Genomic DNA, 19,246 nt, shown 5'->3' with positions numbered 1-19,246 from the left:
GTACATTTTAATTTTTCCCAGAGGGTATTTCTCGATATTGGGTCGAAGGCTTGTTTAAAGTTGAGGAAGGCCACAAAAAGATATTTCTTTTCAGACGTATATTTTTGTACAAAGTGATAAAGCATCAAGATATGATCAACTGTTGATCTCCCTTCCCTGAATCCAACCTGTCTTTAATTATGCCCTCTGAGATTATCCAGTCTTGAGGTTTGTATTTTAGGTGCCTAGCATTTAACTGGCTAACAATACTCAATAGACTTATGGGTCTTTAGATACATGGGTTCTTTTTATTCCCCTTTTTATAGATAGTTACAATAATTGCCATTCTCCAGACTCTTGGCATATAACCAGTCTGGTTTATAAATGTGAAGAGAGATGCTCATAGGAGTGTCCACCAGCTAGGGCTCTTTTTAATTATTTCTAGTAGAACAGAGTCAGCACCAGGAGTGCATTAATAATAAACTTTCCACCGATTCTTCCACAGAATGCCTACCGGTAGCACAGTTTGCAAAGCATAAGGCACTTAGGAAGAAATCTGAATGTCTCGAAGAGAAGAATAAGAAATGAAAACTTCCCTCTTACTTTTATCCCGGTAGTCCTTTGTTAGTAGAGCTTTGAGAACACTGAAGCCTCTTAACATTGGAGCACTCTGACTGTCAAGGCAGGACTGTACCACCTAGCTGACATTCTCAGTCATGTGAATTATACATAACGGTGCCAAAGGTCCTCTCTCTGCCATTGCCATACTAATGTCGGAGCAGAGCACTAACAGATAACTATCAATACAAAAAATAAAGGGTAGTTGTGGTGGCATTTGGAATATAACGGATTTGATTACCTCTTTCCCATTGCCTACTACCCTAAAATGGAATTTCTCTTAATGGTTTGTTTCCAAACCATTATTGTACTGGAGTTAAGCTAAGGGGAAAATAAGACTAGAGAGAGAGAGAGAGAGAGAGAGAGAGACTATTCACAGATACCCCATCAATACAATTTATTTGCATTAACATTTATAATTTGTACTATAATAAAGTGTAATGAGATGAAATATGATATGTGACATGATACAATATATTATACAATATCGCTTTGTCTAGAACCTTGACAACTTTAAGCTGTGTGGATTTCAATTCCCAGAATTTCCAGCCTGCATATTCTTGGGTAACATGCTGTCTGGGGAATTCTGGAAGCTGACGTCCAAACATCTTAAAGATTTCAAAACTGAGAAACACTGGTCTAGACTAGAGGATTGGAACAGAGACGGCTTTAAAACAAGGTTATGCTATTATTGCTGCTAGTTTGACTGTGTATATGCAACAGCTGCTAGTTGGCAGAACAAGAGTTTTAGTGTCTTTAGGGACTTTGAGCATTTCAGGATGTTGACACAAAGGAGATGAATAATGCCAGAAGAAAAAGAACTATTCAGGTGATGCATACCTATGACAGTGAGATAGGCTGAAGTATTCATGAGCTCCAGACCTCGCTGCTGGAGGGAGGCTCCGTCCAAGAGCAGATATTCTCGTTCAGGATCCAGTTCTTCTCCAATCAGGGAGATCTCACAACCATCAAGGTTGTGAACAATCTCATCTGACATTCGTGTATCCGCCACTGCCAGGAAGAAAAATTATGAGGAAAGATAATACAAATATGTAATTGTCATATGAAGGTTAAAAAAAATAATTAACTTTATAAAAAGCTGAGGCACTGGAAGTCCAGGCAAATCATATTTTGGGCAAGATAAAATATTTTAAGTATCAAAATAATGGCTCTAATGAGAACACAATCAATTTTTAGTTGCAAGACAATAATTAGCTGCTTTCCTGCAGTTTTACAAGCAGAACAAGTAAAATGTGCCACCTCTGAATTTACCAAGATAATAGAATTAACTAAAGCACTGCAGGCAAAAAACGGCTGATTTTGTGCAAGTCATTGTTTCAAAATTTTAACTTTCTCTTTATATGATCATCATCATATTGTAAGGATCACTGTCATAACAATTGTAAAATGCACTATATAAACAGTAAGCATTCTTACACGCTTTGGGAAGTCTGGCTAACTATTAATGTATCAATATAGCAATCTAAAACTTTTACAGTAAAATGTGCTTCTTTGTTATATGACGGGATCACTCAAAAGATTTCCTATTGTTGCTGTGTTCCCTTTGCTACTCCCCCTATCTTACCTCTCTTTTTCTTAATTTAAGCACATATTAATTTCATATCTCGCATAATCTTGCCTTGTGGCTCTCTCCTCACTTTCCTTCTGCTATTGGCAAGCTTAACTATAAAATTCATTATGCTTTATAGCCTTCTGCTATTTTCTGTTTCCATCCTTCTTTCTCCTCTGAGTGGAAAGGAAAGGCTAGGCTTAGTTTATATGTTTCACTAAACCACTGTTTGATTATGTTTTAGTAGACAAACTTAATAATGTGATTTAATTAGTTCTCGTTAGGTTTTTGAAGTAGTAAGGGGGTCGATATAGAACACCAAGGTACTCGTGTGGAAATTGTAAACCTTTTGGTTGAAAGTTGACACGTCACAATTTCGGAAAAATTTTATTTAATCGAGAGTTTATCGATACGATTAGAAGACCATCCAAACGTAATTCATTTTGTGGTAGGGCAGCAAAAGTGCTTCTTCCAACTCATTCCATAGCATTGGTGCTACTTACTACCACTGCTACAATACCATGACCCTCCAAAGCCCAAAAGAGTTTGGGGTCTTTCAGCAAAACCACCTTCGCTTACTAATGCCTGGTTCTCCCTTGCCCTGCCATGTCCCACAGCATCTGTGTCAGAAGACTCAGCTGACCTGTGCCATGCCAGCTCTCGCCTTTCTTGGCCTCCACCTGGTGTGAAATGGAGCAAGAAATCTGGAGGTCGGGAAAAAGGAGGACTCCCTTCACATCTTCAAACTCAGAAGCAGGCCGGGCAAAGTGGGAACTGCCACGCAGTGAGATCTGTGGAGCATCTGGCTGAAGCACAACCACATAGCCTTCCACGTCTGGTATGGAGACACACGATTCTTCACTAAAGCACCTAAGAGGATGAGAAAAAAAATCCCTGAGAACTTTCTTGCCTCATTATCTCTGCCAAGGGGACTGTGATCTGAACTGGGCGTGTGGCTGTTTAATTTAAAAGAAAGTCTACAGTGTATCCCAGCCTTGGCAGTTGATAGCACTTAACATTGACAAAAATTAAATAAAAACCAAATTCAGGTTAAAAGATAAAAACACACGAGAGAGAGAGAGAGAGAGAGAGAGAGAGAGAGAGAGAGAGAGAGAGAGAGAGAGAGAGAGAGAGAGAGAGCAGTTTAAAAACGAAGGGACAGCTACCACAAATAGGTAGATCACATAGTTTAGCCTGCTGAAGCCTTTGCCTTATTTAATTATATATTTGCTTTCATCCTGCTTTTTAAACAATTTTTGTATACAGATGGCTTATAATCTAAGCAGATCAGGGTTTCTGGAATGCAAAATGAAGTGATTATACATAAATAGGCATTTATATCTACTTCGGTCTGGGCTAATCGTTCTGAGCTGGAGCTTTTTGCCTGACAATTTAGCAATAGAACCTTGGCTCCTTGGCCAATGACTGAGGCTAGAACAGGGGTAGGCAACCCTGGCTCAGGAATTCTGGGAGTTGACGTCCATGAGTCATAAAAGAGCCAAGGTTGCCTACCCCTGGGCTAAAATGTCCTGCTCAGTCTCGTGGCAATCACCAATTAGGTGCTGCATATTCTTAATCCTGCTTTTTTGTTTAGATTATTTGTATAAGAACTAGAGCTATCAGTCAGAGGAGAAGGAGAAGATTTTATTGGTCTGTCTTCTCCTCTGCTTGTTCAGTATAAATTCGGCACTTTAACCTGAAATTCTTTTAGCATTCCTAATCAAGAGAGCCAGTTTGAAATCAGGAGGCTTGTTCTTCCTGAGGCATGAAAGCCATCTGGGTGACTTTGGGCCAGTCAGTCACTCTGAGTTCAACCTATTACTAGGCATATAAACCCTTGAGCAAAGGACACAGAGCAAAAAAAAAAAGGATAAAAATCAAATATAAATAAAATAATCAGGAGCAAATACAATGCAGCAAGTAAGACACAAATAAGGAAACACACACATAAAGAGTCTTGGTTTCATTCCCAGTTGTACCATAAACCCAACAGCTAAATTTAGAGCTTTGGCTGTCATCCTTTAGCTCCAAGTGGCTGTTCAAAACAACAGTTTTAGGGTTAGGATTTAGGCCAGGGAAAGACCCCCATCTTTTTACTCCCTTGTTTTCCCAATTCAAATCTTACCAACTCTCAAGAAAATAAGACAGAGAGGGGGGGGGGGGCTGATTTCCCTGCTCAGTCCTCTAGAGGCTTTGGACTGAAAACAAACTGATTTCCAGTATCTCATTATCCTGGCACATCAGTAACATGTACCTAAAATAGGGGGAATACAGAACTCACATTTTTCACAGATGTTGTTCTAAGAACGAATAATCAATTGTGAAAGTCTGTGAACCTCACATGATTTCTCACATTTTTTTCAAATCATTACCAAAAGATTTGTTTTCCTTTTGCCTCCATCTTTTCCCCCCTACATTCCTCCCCCCCTTTTCTCACCCTAAAAAGTCCCAGTTGCCTCTTTAAAGCACATGCACATTGCAAGCAAAGAAGTGAACTGACCATCGGGGTGACAGAACAGCACCGGCTCCAAAATATAAACAAGAGTTACAGCTGCCAGGAGGCTATTGCAACAGCTTCAGTGGTCCTACTTACTTGACAGCAGTGGTCAGTTTGAGAGGCCGGACTCCAGGAGTAGCAAAGCGCAGGGAGTTCATATAGGCCACATGCTGAATTGCCCGGTTGAAAGTTTCGACATCATCCCCCTCCAAAATAAGAAGGGACTGAGAGGGGTTGACATGCACCTGTGGGGAGAAGAGGAAGGAGGCTGTGAGGCAGCCTTTGCTGGAAGTCTTAAGGGCTGCCGTCAAGAGACACGAGGAGACTCTCCAGTGGGCAGGAGCAGGCACGATCCGGGAAGCCAAGCCAAGGTGCTAACAGGGCAGGAAGGAAGGTCATGCCACCAGAAGGCAGGGGAAGGTATACCTTCATCCCTTTGCCAAGGCTGTCAAAGTCGCTGTAGTCCAGCCCTTCACGACAGGCATAGAGACACTCTATCACCTCCCGGCTCTCAAGGCTGCCAGGGCGAATAGTGAAGCCAGCCAGATAACCATGGAAGAAGTGATGAATCGGCAGAGAGTCTCCTAAAGGAGGATACAGGAGGAGGGGTGGTGTGAGAGACAGGTGAAGAGACAGGAGAAAAGAGAAGAGAGGAGGAGGAAGCACGGGAGGAGCGACAGCAAGGTGAGGAGGGAAAGAGTCTTGGATATGCAGCCAGATGAGAAGCAGAGCAACTGCCCCATAGAAGTTGGAGGGTGGCATAGTGCGCAGAGCCTGTTTTCTCTTGGTGCCTTCAGAGAAGAATGGGTTCCCCAAAGCCAAGGTTGCCTACCCCTGCCCAAAGCTATCCCGCCTCTTAACGCCAGCCATAGCTCAGATTCGGTGAAAATTTTAACTGTGCTCTGTCTCAGCTTCAATCCCTCTCACAAGCTGCAAAACCACCATCCTATCCAGAAGCTGCTACACTGCTAGATTATCGTGGTGCCAAGACTTTCTTCCCAGATGTGAAGGGAAGGAAAAGATTGTGGGGAAGGGAAACCTCATGCATGAACAATGATGAGAGCCATGCTTGGTGGCACGAGGAATGTCGTGTACCTTGTCCCAAATCAGTGGAGTTCTCATTCCCTTTTATTTTTTCCTTGTTTCTCTCCTCTGCACAAGGAAAAACAAAATCAAAACATTGAATGAGAGTCATCCTGTGAGGATTGTCTGTGATCAAGGAGGACTTAACATATCACTAAAGCTAGCTGTAAACACTTGAGATCTGAGAAATGAGCTTGCTGCTTCTAAACCACTAAAATTATCCAGAGGCACTACATGGTGTGAATATGGGAGGGGTTAGCGGGGAGAGGCCACAAAATCTTTCCAGAACTTTCTACTTCCAAGCCAGGTTTCTGGAAAGGTGAAACGTTTTTCTGCTAAGAAAACACAGCACTGATTGTTTCCATTCCTTGACAGACAGGTTGGTCCTAAATATGTCACTAAATTGACAAAAACAAACTTTCTATCTGGAATTAACCCAAACTGTGGTCAGTCAACTACAGTATTCTATGGGCTTGGACTTCAATAATACTTGTAGGACTATTGAAACCATTTCATTACATTATCTGCTAGAATTAAGCCTTCCTTGATTTTTTTTTAAAAAAACCTACTTGCAAACCTAACCAACACCACCCCTTTATCCACTCCATCTCTGGGAATATTTATATTGTTTTTGTAGTAAAACACCCAATAGACAAATCTTCATGTAAAACTAATGGATGTGCTGATCCCTAGTGAAATTGTTCACAGTGTAATTTATGCTCTTAACTGGACAAATATACTTAAGTTTGGTAATGGTTTCCTTTCTTTTCTTTCTTTTTTCTTTTTGCAAAAGGTTCTGTTTACTTGCTTCTTTCCTGGAAGTATTTTTTTTTTTGTAAACTTTACACCTCTCTTTTCCTTCCTTCCTTTTTATTTCTGCCATTTATGGACCCTACTTACCAGCCCAACATGCTCCAACCATGAGGGAAGATTCACGCCGTGGTGGGTGGATGAGGCCATTGTCGTGGATCAGAGCAGGGTCATAGGAGACACTGTCTACATAAAGCGTAACGGTGGGGGACTCCAGGTTCAGAGCGTAATGGTGCCACTCGTCATCACAGACCTGCGGCCAGAAAAAAGGACACACACTCCTGTGAGGCTGGTGCAAGCAAGAAAGAGAAGGGCGGCCATGGAGGCAGCAAGGGAACACAGCAAGGCACAAGCAGACGCCTTCTCACCTGCTCCAGTTTCCAGAGGAACTTGACGGGTCTTGCACTCTCCAGCAATGGCCAATACAGGAAAGCTATGCGGCAGCCATGCACAGTTAAGGAGTAATGGGAGTACCCATCTTCTGCAGGTAGAAAGAAAGGACCCCGGGTGAATCAGCAAAATGGTGATCTCCTTGTCTCAGTTTATTGAGATTATTTGCAGTGACATTGATTTTAGTTCTCCTTATTTACTAGGAACAAGCTGTGGTGTCCGCTACTTGAGCCCAAAATAACATAGATTGCTCATTTTTAGAATGGTACAGCTGGTAGATCTTCTTTTTCCTTAAGCTCTCAGAACAGATGCTGTATATGTCACGTCCTTACGCACAAAGCTTTACATGATTTCCACTCTGAATGGGAGCAGTGACATTTTTTTTATTGTTACAGTGTATCTCTCACTGGAGAAAACAATTATGTTTGGAAGAGTTAGAAGTAAAAGGAAAGTAGGCTGCCAAAGAACAAGGTGGCTGGACACCATCAAAGCTGACACCGGCCAGAGCACAGAGAAACTCAAAGTGTAGTAGTGCAAGATTGGAAGACGTGAAGAGATCTGGCCCACAGATTCACCAAGAAGTTGGACAGGATTGAATGGATAACATCAACATCAATAACTGTGCATTTCATGTGTGGTTTTACTTGTCTTGACCACCAGGAGGCAGTGCACGAACATTTTTGTCCCATTTGGGACTCACCAGATATACAATAGCCACAGATCCTTCTATAGCAAGGCTCCCCAACCTGTGGGCTGTGACCCACTAGTGGTCTGTGAGGCGATTGCAACCGGGTCACGGAAAAGGTTGGCGAGCGCACACACATGCATGTTCATCCTCACTTTTGTGAGCAACATGTGAGCACATGCGTGTGCTCCATGTGTGTAAACAGCAGGCAAGCCTGCACATTGCCCACACAAATGGAGCTGCATGCACACATGTGTGCTTGCTGGTCGCTTGCATGGAACCATCCTCCCCCCCCCCGCAAAGCCAGAAAAGTTGGACATCCCTGTTCTCGGGGGCTCAAACCCTTTGGAACTCACTAGCCATTAAACTTTAACTATATAGTGCTTTAGTTTTAGGAGTGATCCTAAAGCCTTGGTGCTCAGCGGTATTGCAGAAAGGCTTACTATACAGAGAGAGATTATCCTTAGGATGGTATGTATAGTCCACGTTCTTTTTTTCTCAAATCAGAAAGATGTAGATGTTACACGTATCATGCCCACATGAGGAAAGGGGAATTTCTCTATTTTTATATAATGTATATCTGTGGTGTTCCTATTTATATTCATCATCAGGAGGCAATACGTGACCAGTTTAATACTGTTTGGGACTGCTTGTTGTAAAATCTCATATAAAACTATGAAGGGTAGTGGAAGTCACCTCACGCATGGAGGGGATGACATTCATCTCTATTTCTCTGGGTGCAGGGCCCAAACAGGATGAAAGCAGCTGCATATTGCCTCCTAGTGGTCAATATAAGTATAGTTTGACTATACAGTATTTGCATGCCATGATAAGCTGAAGGGATGGAGAATTTTGGCTTTCAAGCAGAAAGACCTGAATGCTAGAATTGGCTCAGTAATGACAATATATCATTCCGGTGGTTCGGCCTGCCTGTTCCAGAAGCAGAAAAAGATATTTAACTACAAAGTACAGTAAAGAATAATCTTCAGCAGCATGTAACAGGATAAGGGAAAGCCGAAAGAGTATACGAGCAGAAAAGTATTGTTTGCATTTCATTTTGACCCGGGTAATGTTGAAATCTCATCTTCTTGCAAGCGGCTCATTCACTTTCACAGTACTAGGGAACATTCCCTTCCTTTCAGTTAGGTGGAGAATGAAATCGAGATAGAGGATTTCAACTTCCACTCTGCTTCGAACACCATTTTCACTGATGTCACTCCTTTGTGGCATGGCCACATGTAGAAAAAGCAAGCAAGCAACCAGGGTACAACAAAAGCCTGTGCTTGGTTTTCAAAGAAGAATAAATGTCCACTGTTAACAAAAACGTTAACAAGAGGCTCTTATTTTATCTTATTTCACCGTACACATTTCACAAGGACAGGTAGTCCTTGGTTTATGACCGTTTATTTAATGACCCTTTGAAGTTGCAGTGGCTTCCAATAAAGTGACTTACAATCAGTCCTCGTAGTTCCGACCAGTGCCGCATCCCTGCAGTCAGATGATCAAAATTGGGGCACTTGGCGATCGGCAAGTATTTACAAAGACTGCAGAGTCCCAAGGTTACGCGGTAGCCATTTCCCAGAGATTTCCATCAAGCAGAGCCAGTGGAAGAAGCTGTACTCATTTAATGACCGTGAAATTCACTTAATGGCTGCAGTGATTCGCTGAATGGCTGCAGCAAAAAGGTAGTGAAACCAGGCGTTTCTCACTTAACAACTGCAACACTTAGTGATGGAACTTCCAGCCTTAATTCTGGTCGTAAGTGAAGGACTCCTGCGTGCACTTGCACCAAAAGCCTCCCGAAATGCCTCCCGAAGATCGAATGTAATTCCTGATCCTCCTCACTTTTATTAAGTCATGGTTCCATATCTACATGTTGCAAACGTGTTAGACGTGATAACCAAGAAACCTGGGGTGCAGAAACCCATTTTGATCTGATTTTGGCACACCAGACAGAGGTAAGGGCCCTAGTCTCAAAAGTAGCCAAGGCGCTGCCCTGTGGACCTGAAAACCAAAGATGTTTTTTTTTACCCACATACTAGCACACATGCTTCATTTGCTCATACACAAAGTGCAATTAGCGTTCAACGTTAGTGGAAACTATTTTAACACGCATCACATTACAGCACTGAGAATGAATGCATTATTCCCCCCCCCCCCCATGTTCCTTCCTCATAGCAATCAGGTATTAAAAAGCATTCACTTATGTCAATTGAGATCACTCCAAAGCCTCACTTAGCTGCAACCTTTCTGTGGCAGGGAGAGAATCAGCAGCTTGGAAGAGCTGGGGAACAACCCACAAAAACTCCTGGGTTCCTACCGGATGCCACAACAGCAAAAGGAAAGCATTGTGCAGCACACTGCCAACATCATCCAAAGCTGTGGGAATCCATGCCAACAGCCACAAATGGTTTTATTCAATAGCAGAGTTGAGTTTTCATGGGAGATCAGCACTTTGGGAAAAGGTGAGTTATCTAGTAGTTGCCCCCCCCCTCCAGTGAAATTGCCACTTCAATAAAAAGCTTTACACAACTTGAACTAATATAGATAGTCCTGAACATACGACCACAAATGAGCCCCAAATTTCCATTGCTAAGCAAAACAGTTGTGAGTTCTGCCTCATTTTATAACCTTTCTGGCTACAGTTGTTAAGTGAACCGCTGGTGTTGTTAAATTAGTAACATGGTTGTTAAGTGAATCTGGCTTCCCCATTGACATTTGCTCATCAGAAGGTCGCAAAAGCTGATCACGTGACCCCGGGACCCTGCAGCCATCATAAATACATTCCAGTTGCCAAGTGTCCGATGTTTGATCACATGACCGCGGGGACCTTGCAATGGTCGTAAGTGTGAACCATGGTTATAAGTCACTTTTCTCAGTGCCATTGTAACTTTAAATGGTCATTAAACAAATGGTTGTAAGCCGAGGACCACCTGCAATGAGAGCTACAGTAACATTCAGTTTAATAGGCCATATGTGACAGGGAAGTGTGTCTGTTAAATCTGGCTGGCTGTTAAACACGAATGTCTTATCACTGACATAATTTCTATCAGTGAGCTAATTGATGCTTTTATGCAAAACAAGTAACTTGATGCAAATGATGTAAAACACCCTTAGAATGAATTTATATATTTCTACTATTATATCTAAACCACAACAATGCATGTGTAAATAAATAGTTTCATAGTATGGCCAGGATTCATTTTTTTCACTATATCTGGCTATGCTCAATCTATCAATGTGCTAGAAAGGCTGATTACTTTCTATAGCCCAGTTCTCCCAACATCTTAACTGGGTAAATAGACAAGTTAGTTTACTGTGGAAACATAAGGCAGTGCCAGCCTTAAAGTCCTCACTTCAATGGGAATACACAAATTTCCAATAAGTTAATAGTCCCTGAACCTGCTGACCTACCATGTAATCTCTTCTGATGCTGGTCTAGGTCAATAAAAGGGTCTTACCACTCCGCATGGTGCTGCAGATGATTGTTTCCTCCTCCTTCTTGCCCTTGTTTGGCATCACCCCATGTTTCATCCACAGGGACAAGGTGAAATGGTCACTCAGTCCTTCAAGAGCTCCGGTTCCACTGCCCATGGGCACCTGGGTTGCCTGGCTGCCATTGAACCAATAGATGAGGCTGCTGTCCTGGCTGTAGTGGACCGAAAGGCGTGCTGTCCAGTTGGCCATGGGGCCTGGCACTGGCAGAAGGTCTACCTCACCTCGGGCAGCACCTGGAGGGACAAGAGAGGAGACTCAGAATGGAGAAGGTCCATCTGATGGTGCCTTCATTTGGGATAAAGCTAATACGATATTTTGAGGCTTAAGATGGAAAACCTATATAGTTTCCTACCTCCTTCTACAAATTAACATGAGGCAACTTTCATTCTTAAGCAACAATCTCCAAACTTGACATCTTTAAGACTTGTGGACCTCAACTCCCAGATTTCTTGAGCTAGCATAGCTGGCAAAGGAATTCTAAGAGTTGAAGTCCACAGGTCTTAAAGTTGCCAAATTTGGAGACCCCTCTTCTTAAGCAACCCCTATGAAATTACAGCAGTGGCAGAAAATAATCCCCAGCACAAAGAAATCTATTGCTTTGGGTTGGATTTGCAGAGGGAAACTTCCCAATAAGTTGTGATCTTCAAATCTTATACAGGTAATCCCTGAGTTACGAGCGTTCACTTAATGCTCATTCAAAGTTACATGATGAGCGCCCCCTAGTGCTTACGAGCAAGTCCCAAAGTTACAAATATTGCACCACCACAGCAGTCGTTCACCCTTACGAGAGACCGCAGTGGCTCTGCAACATTCACCCTGGTTATTCCCTCCCTCCCCATCCCTGCCCCAGGTCTCCCTAGGCACCAGGCTTTCAATACTTACCGGGCGAAGATCGAGATCCTTCGCTTTCTTGGCTGCTCCAGGCCTTCGGTGCGTTCGCAGAGAATGGAGGCCTAAAGTAATGCAAGATCATGCGAGATCAGTGGGGTGAAATCTCATGCTACTGATCTCGCATGATCTCATAGTACTTTAGGCCTCTGTTCTCTGCAACAAACAATGGAACCGAAGCTGGGGGATACTTCCACGTGCCTCCAAAGGGTGGATTGCGGCTCCGGAGGCCTTTTCCAGGCAGCTGAGGCCTGCATCTAAGGCCGTGAAATGCTTCTGCGCCCTGCCCCACGGTCTGATCCGGGCTTCGGAGGCCTTTTCCAGGCCACTGCTGCCCGGATTTGAGGCCGGTGAACGTTTCCGTATCCCCCCCATGGCCCGATCTGGCCTGGAAAAGGCCCCAAGAGCCCGGATCGGGCCATGTGGGGTGCACAAAAGTGTTTCCCGGCCTCAAATCGAGGCGGCAGTGGCCCGGATAAGGCATCTGGAGCCTGGATCGGGCCACAGAGAGGTCGCGGAGACCTTGATTCATTGCCTATTCTTGAGAAGATTGACCTGATTTAGGTAAAGATTCTTTTAGAATATACTTCTATCCATTCTCTCTCCCCCCCCCCCGCCGTATTTCTCCTCCAAACATAACTGGATAGGAAATGAATACATTACCACAGAGTTTACGCAATGACTTCTCGGAGTAATTGTCCCGATCACAACCTTTGGCCACATGATTTGTCTGTAACTCTACAGTAGCTTGGATGTTCCACAGAGGCTCATCACATGTCTCCAGATGGATGCTGGGAAAAAGAGCAAGGCTGCCTGTTCCAGGGATGTACTCAATTCTCTTATTCCAACCTGTTGCAGATTAAATTATGTTAGGACATAGTGCTAGAGATTTTCCTCTGCTAGCTACTCCAGCCTAGACAAACCTCTGAGCTTCCTTTTTTTTTAAAAAACAAAACATCAATCCATCATTATTCTAATTACATACAGATTATATTTTACCCACCCTTCCCTCTAGGAAGCTGAGGTAGCAGGGTTGATGGCCTTTTCAGTTCTATTTAGAAATTACAGAGTTCATTTATGTATTAGAAAAAAGGATGTTTCTGCTGGTAATAAAGACATACAGTAATATTGAAGACTCAGTCTTTTGACTGAGAGTTATAAGGACATTAGGGTATACCAGTGTTGCAAAGTTTGATGTCAAGTGCGAAAGATCAAGTCCATATGTGAAGGTCCAATTAAACTGATTTATTGCTCCTCATGCCTATGCATGGGAATATTTTCAATTAAAGCTGCTAGGAGTTAGATAAGAGTCAATGGAATTTAAGGGGAAGTGGACTTAACTGATTGCAGCTATGTAGAGATTCTAGGCCAGACATGTCAAACTCGTGACGTCACGTGACTTTGCGCAACATATTGGGATGGTTTTGCCATTGCCGGCAATGGGGTGGGCGTGGCTTCCGGATGACGCGTCCGGCCCGTGGGCTGGTAGTTTGACACTCCTGTTCTAGGCTGATCCCTCTTTTAACTCAGCCTCCAGGTTCTGCCACTCCTTCCTCTACATTTGTTATGGCAGCACAGGACTGACATTCTCTGGGTTCAAACGCTTACAGGATTAGGGTTACTTTAGCTTCCCACTAAATTTTACCAATCAGAATTCAGGGAGACTTGTTCTTGTGATTAACTGCTTTCAGTCCAGTTTGCCATCCAAAGATTAACATTAATCTCACCAAATTCTATGAGGGGCAATCTTGTTTGAGTTCTTACACTCTATTAGAGTGCCTAATTCTCTTCCAATGCCATTAACTGTTGGACAAGCCTCCCATAACTTGGTCCAATATAAAAATCAATGGGACCTACATCAGAACCAATTGATTTGCACAATCACCCAGATAACACAATAGATGGAACAAATCCAACCACTGTTGGCTTCTGTTGCAACATGAACTTACATTTCTTACATAAGGCATTCTCATTGCATTCTGACACACCCAACTCCCACTTCCATATAACTAAGTGGCCAGAAGTAATTCTTATATATAACGGTTTTGTGCTTCTTTCAACAACAACAAAAATCATTCTTCACAACAGATTATTTCACACGCTACCTTTTAACAGCATTTACATGACTTTGCACACCTGTTTCTCTATCTTTAGAAAACATTCTACCAAGGAAAACATATTTCCTGTAATATTTTGCCATCTATGTATTATTTGCAATATTCCTTTCATTTTTCCCTATCAAGTACCACTTTATTTTCAGATTCATACTCCTTGTTGCATTATACAATTTAACAATTCTTGCAAATCATTTAGGTTTTCAATCAATATTCTTGTCCCTGAGGCATGCATTGTCATGTATAATTTACTTCCAATCACATACCACTCATATTGCGTTTAGCAACCAACTTTCAGCTCCATAAACATTTCATAATTCAGGTCTATCCATTTTCCCATACAAACAAATGAATAATTACATCAGAACATTTGTTTCTACATGTTCATAGACTGCATGCTGCTACTTCTCAAATCTTGCTCATTTCCCATTCCTCCGATAGGAATTCTGCCATGCATCGTTTCTGGCACGCTTTAATCTTGTTACCTTCCCCTTTGCTTAAGGGAACAATTCTGGCATTCTTCCAATCATCAAGCAGGGACATAGTCTTCACCCAGAGACACCCCTCAATTATACTCTGCACACTTGCAGTCTTTTCATTTTTCAACATGCTCACTGCATTTGTTACTTCTTTTTCATCGTTGTTTCTTGAATACTAACATTTACAGTATTTGTTTCAATTTCACTCTGACATATAGGTAGTCCTTGACTTATGACCACATTTGGAACAAGAATTTCCATTGCTAAATGATGTGATTGTAAAGCATGACTGCATCGCTTGGCAATGGCAATCCCTGCAGACCTGGTTGCCATCATTAACTGAATCCCACGGTAGTTAGGCAAAGCAACTTCCTGCTGACTTCCCTTAACCAAAGACAGTGGGAAGCTGGCAGGAAATCACAGGCCAGCAGGCAGGTAAGTGCCTGCTGCTGGGTTGGGGGGGAAACGAGGGGGTGCATGGGGTGTGCAAAAGGTGCTGCAGAGGTCAGGGAGGGTATGTTTCTTGGCAATGCACAAGAAACATCAAGTGGGTCAAGAGCATGTGAGATGGTGCGTTGGGGAGGGTGCACAAGTGTGCATGGGATAGTGTGCAGCAGTGGACGTGAGGCACCAAACACGTTGAAGAAGGTGCATGGGAATGCACCAGAGGTGCCATGTGAATCAGGGAAGGTGCATGAGTGTGCATGGGATGGCATGCAGGGGTACACATGATGCACCCCATAGGTTGGAGAGAGTATATGAGAGGCACCACAGGCAGGGTGCACAGGTAGGAGAAAATATACTTTTGTCTTTTTGCAATCTTCCCTGCCCACTTCCCCATTTATGACATGGCCATGGGGATGCTAGGATAACTGTAACCCTCAGGATCACTCAAAACCAGTGGTGGGATTCAGCCAGTTTGCACCACTTCGGTAGAACCGGTAGTTAACTTTTTGTTGCCCAGGCCCAGAACGGACTTTCGGAAGTGGCATCCACACAGAGAACTGGTTGTTCACATATTTGAATCCCACCACTGCTCAAAACCATTATTAGTTCAGCACCATCGTAATTTCAAACAGTTGCTGAACAAATGATTATAAGTCCAAGTCTACCTGTATTGCAATCATTCCCAGACAATTGTAGCATTTTCTGACTTTAGTTTCATCCCAAATCATGTAATTGCTTTTTATGTAATCCCGTTAACTCTGCTTGAAGCTCTTTGTTAGCTATTCCCCACTTCCAAAAAAACTGCTCTGTAGCTTCTCTGCCTTGTCTTTTTCGCTATTACTTCCTCTTAACAAATACCTAATTCTGTATACATATATTATCGTCATAATTTGTATATGCATTTTCTCATCCACAATCTCTTTCACTTCATCATCCCACCAATTCTACCTCAGAAGTGCAAAGTTTACACCCGCATGTCTTCTAGCACAGGGGTCCCCACCCCCAGGGCCATGAACTGGTACTAGTTCATGCCTGTTAGAAACTGGGCCATACAGCTGGAGATGAGCGGCTGGTGAGCAACCAAAACCAAAACCATCCTGCCCCCCCAGTCCATGGAAAAATTGTCTTCCATGAAATCAGTCCCTGGTGCCAAAAAAGTTGGAGACAGCTATTCTAACACAAAAGGACACATATATTTTGTTTCCCAACACACCCAAAAGTCATGATCATAGGGTTGTTATTGCTAAGTTTATTTTTATATTGCTCTTTCTCCTTTCTGATGTAACATGATAAAAAGGCATGTTCTTTAGTCATCTATAGGAAACAATCCTAAATTTCCTAATACATTTCTGGTTGGGCAGTTTGTGATGAAATTAATATTTGTAATTCCTTTGCTCAAAGATGGCCACCTTGAGGTCACCAGAATAGCCTGGTGATCTTCAAATGGCTTTTGCCATTTTGATGCCAGCATCAAGTTCCTTGGTTCTTTTTTTTAGAGTCTGGTCAGTTTATCCAACACAATGTGTGGCCAGAGCTGACACATTAAAGCACATGTCATATTAAAGAATGACACTGAGGAGAACATTATAAAGTTGTGTTATAGTTTGCCAGAATAGATTTTGGGAAAGAATTGGCATCTGGGTTGATTGCTATTGGTGTCAGAAAGAAATATTGGTTCTTTATAAGGGCAATATTATTCTCCTAGGGCAGAGTGAAGAATTAATAGAATTCTTCTAGCTTCAGGTTTCTTCTTTTCAATGTCACTGGGAGATATAGTGAGGCATAAAAACCTCTCTTTTTTACCAACCTCCCAAGACACATGGCTTTTCCTCACCTTTTGTTCTATCTCCATTTAACTTCCTTTTTGTTGACCTTTTTTAAAAAAATCTGAAATACTTCCTTTAATATGATTTGATGGTGCTGTTCTATTTGAACTGTTCATTTGCTGATAATTTCATTTGCTGGTGTTTTAAATGTTGCACTCTTAATTGACATGCTGTGTGAATCCTAGTGAATAAGAGGTGAATAGAGCAACACTCTATCCATTACCTATTAACAGACCTTATTTTGTTGAAATCAGTGTATATAGCTGGTCTGAGGTGGACCAAGGGCTACTGTGAAGATGTAAGCATCAATATGAAATATAGGGTAGTTTCCATTAATGTTAAACAAGTCTCCTGCTGGAATGCAAACATTTATTTATTTGTTTATTTATCTATCAAAATTATATGACAGAGCGGCTCTATGTGAACAATAAAACCAATAATTAAAACATTGTGCAAAAAACACTTAAAATAATTCATAGCCCTGTGTTGACCACCAAAGTCAAAACACTTCATCTCCCGGATTCAATTTGATATGTTGGGAATATCTCAGACTGGGAAAGCAGTTTTCCATAGTGGGATGCATGACCCCAAACCACATGCCTGAAAACCACAAGTATCATTTTGGAGTTCAAAAGAACAAGAATGAGATTCAGCAAAGACAAAGGTTTCAGGAAACTGTAGGACAATATTTTGTTTAATTTCTACCTATAACTAATTAAAACAGTTATTCCCAGCAGACAAATAAGTGTTCTGTTTTTAGAACGAAGGTCTTACCTTGTTGCCTTGTACAGTAAACGTAATCTTTTTAGAAATGTTTTTTTTAATGGGGATGGGATTGAATTAATAATAAAGATTTATTAACTGAATACATGGAATACATTTGACCAGACTACCCACATATAGAACTTTGATTTCAAGTGCTGATTCCAAATCCAGAAATTTTAATTTAATCCTTTCTTAAAATGTTTCATAAGATGCTGGAGCAAACTGTTGGTATCACAAAAGGTCAGCAAATAGTTAATTACTTAATTTATTGTTATAGATAGTTCTCACTTAACAGTGATAATTGGGACTAGAATGTCCATTGGTAAGAAATCCAGGCAGTCCCTGATGCCACTGTTAAGTGAGGGTTGCAGATTGTTAAGTGAGGAGCTCCTTGTGACTTCCTGCCGGCTTCCAACAAGCAAAGTCAGTGGGGAGGCCGATAGGAAATTGCAAGTTTCAGGTACCTTGCAAGCAGGAAGGAGGGCAGGTAAGTGACTGCTGCAGTGCGACATGAGCACAACCATGTGTGTGTGTGTGTGTGTGTGTGTGTGTGTGTGTGTGTGTAGAGATAACTGCTGCTGGTTGCAAGAGGGTTTACTGGTATCTGCTGCAGTGCTGGGTGAGTGCAGCTGGGCAGGTGTACGCTAAGACTGTGCAATTTAAATTTGAATAAACGTATTCCCTCCTGAAAACTCAAAACATATCCTTTCTTACAATCCTTTTACACATCTCTCCTGAATATAACAAAGGGGAAATTGATATTATTAAACAAGTGGACAAGAACTGAATTAAGAATGAAATCAAGCTGAACCACTATTTAAAATATCTATGGCTTCATCATCAGTAGCCCCAAACACGATATGATTAGTTTGCTAGCAAGCTACAAGTACAGAGTGGACTTTGTTTCAAAAATATTTATACCATAAACAGAATTAAGATTGAAAAATATAGTCAATTTATTGGTTGGATTACTCAGTTAATGAATTAATTATAGTTTTTAATTGATTAAAAATAGTGGGATATGATTCAGGCAACAGATTTAAAAGTATTAAAAAAGAATGGTAAAAATGTCAATTGCTTTTATAACATAGTTCATTATCTAAACATTTACACAAACACACAAAAACACACACACACACACACACAGAGAAATGTATGTATGCATCTATCCACACAATCTTATATAAATGCATATGTTATGTATGATAATGCATGCCCACATGTTTATTTATAAAAAAAACCTGACAGTGCACAGTGAATAATCAGTTCTAAGTAAAGAAGGAAGAAAAATTATGGCAAAGGATTCAGATGACAGTAGATGGAATCAAAGGGTAAACAGGTCATGTATACGTCTCTGAAAAGAGCTTCATACCTTGCCAACTAGGTTTACAGGTGGGCTTCACCTGAATTTCAACCTCAGCATCATCAGAGGCTCGTTTCTTGCCACAGTCATATGCTGTCACCGTGAACTTATACAGGCGCTCTCCACTGTACTGCAGTTTCTCTGTGTTCTCAATGTTCCCTGGTAGAAACAGTACAACCCCAACATTAGCAGACCAAAGAACACCACAGGAAAGCAAAAGAGAAAAAGGAAAAG

General features: G+C 41.8%; 1 protein-coding gene across 1 annotated transcript in view; it reads right to left on the bottom strand.

Moving 5' to 3' along the window:
- The window catches only part of CLSTN3 (calsyntenin 3), a 37,712-nt gene that overhangs the window by 4,825 nt on the left and 13,641 nt on the right, over positions 1-19,246 (bottom strand). Inside the window, exons 5-14 of the mRNA XM_015814031.1 lie at positions 19,022-19,171; positions 12,682-12,867; positions 11,094-11,363; positions 6,926-7,038; positions 6,648-6,810; positions 5,760-5,816; positions 5,091-5,248; positions 4,761-4,909; positions 2,811-3,037; positions 1,438-1,608 (exon numbers count right to left, since the gene is read on the bottom strand). Of these exons, the coding sequence (XP_015669517.1) occupies positions 1,438-1,608; positions 2,811-3,037; positions 4,761-4,909; positions 5,091-5,248; positions 5,760-5,816; positions 6,648-6,810; positions 6,926-7,038; positions 11,094-11,363; positions 12,682-12,867; positions 19,022-19,171 (1,644 nt within the window). The remainder of the gene's footprint in view (positions 1-1,437; positions 1,609-2,810; positions 3,038-4,760; positions 4,910-5,090; positions 5,249-5,759; positions 5,817-6,647; positions 6,811-6,925; positions 7,039-11,093; positions 11,364-12,681; positions 12,868-19,021; positions 19,172-19,246) is intronic.

This window comes from Protobothrops mucrosquamatus, unplaced genomic scaffold, assembly GCF_001527695.2.
Source record: "Protobothrops mucrosquamatus isolate PMUCROS unplaced genomic scaffold, P.Mucros_1.0 scaffold212, whole genome shotgun sequence".
NCBI lineage: Eukaryota > Metazoa > Chordata > Lepidosauria > Squamata > Viperidae > Protobothrops > Protobothrops mucrosquamatus.
Note: the sequence above shows the minus strand (reverse complement) of the source record. Positions and strands in the feature narration are given on the sequence as shown.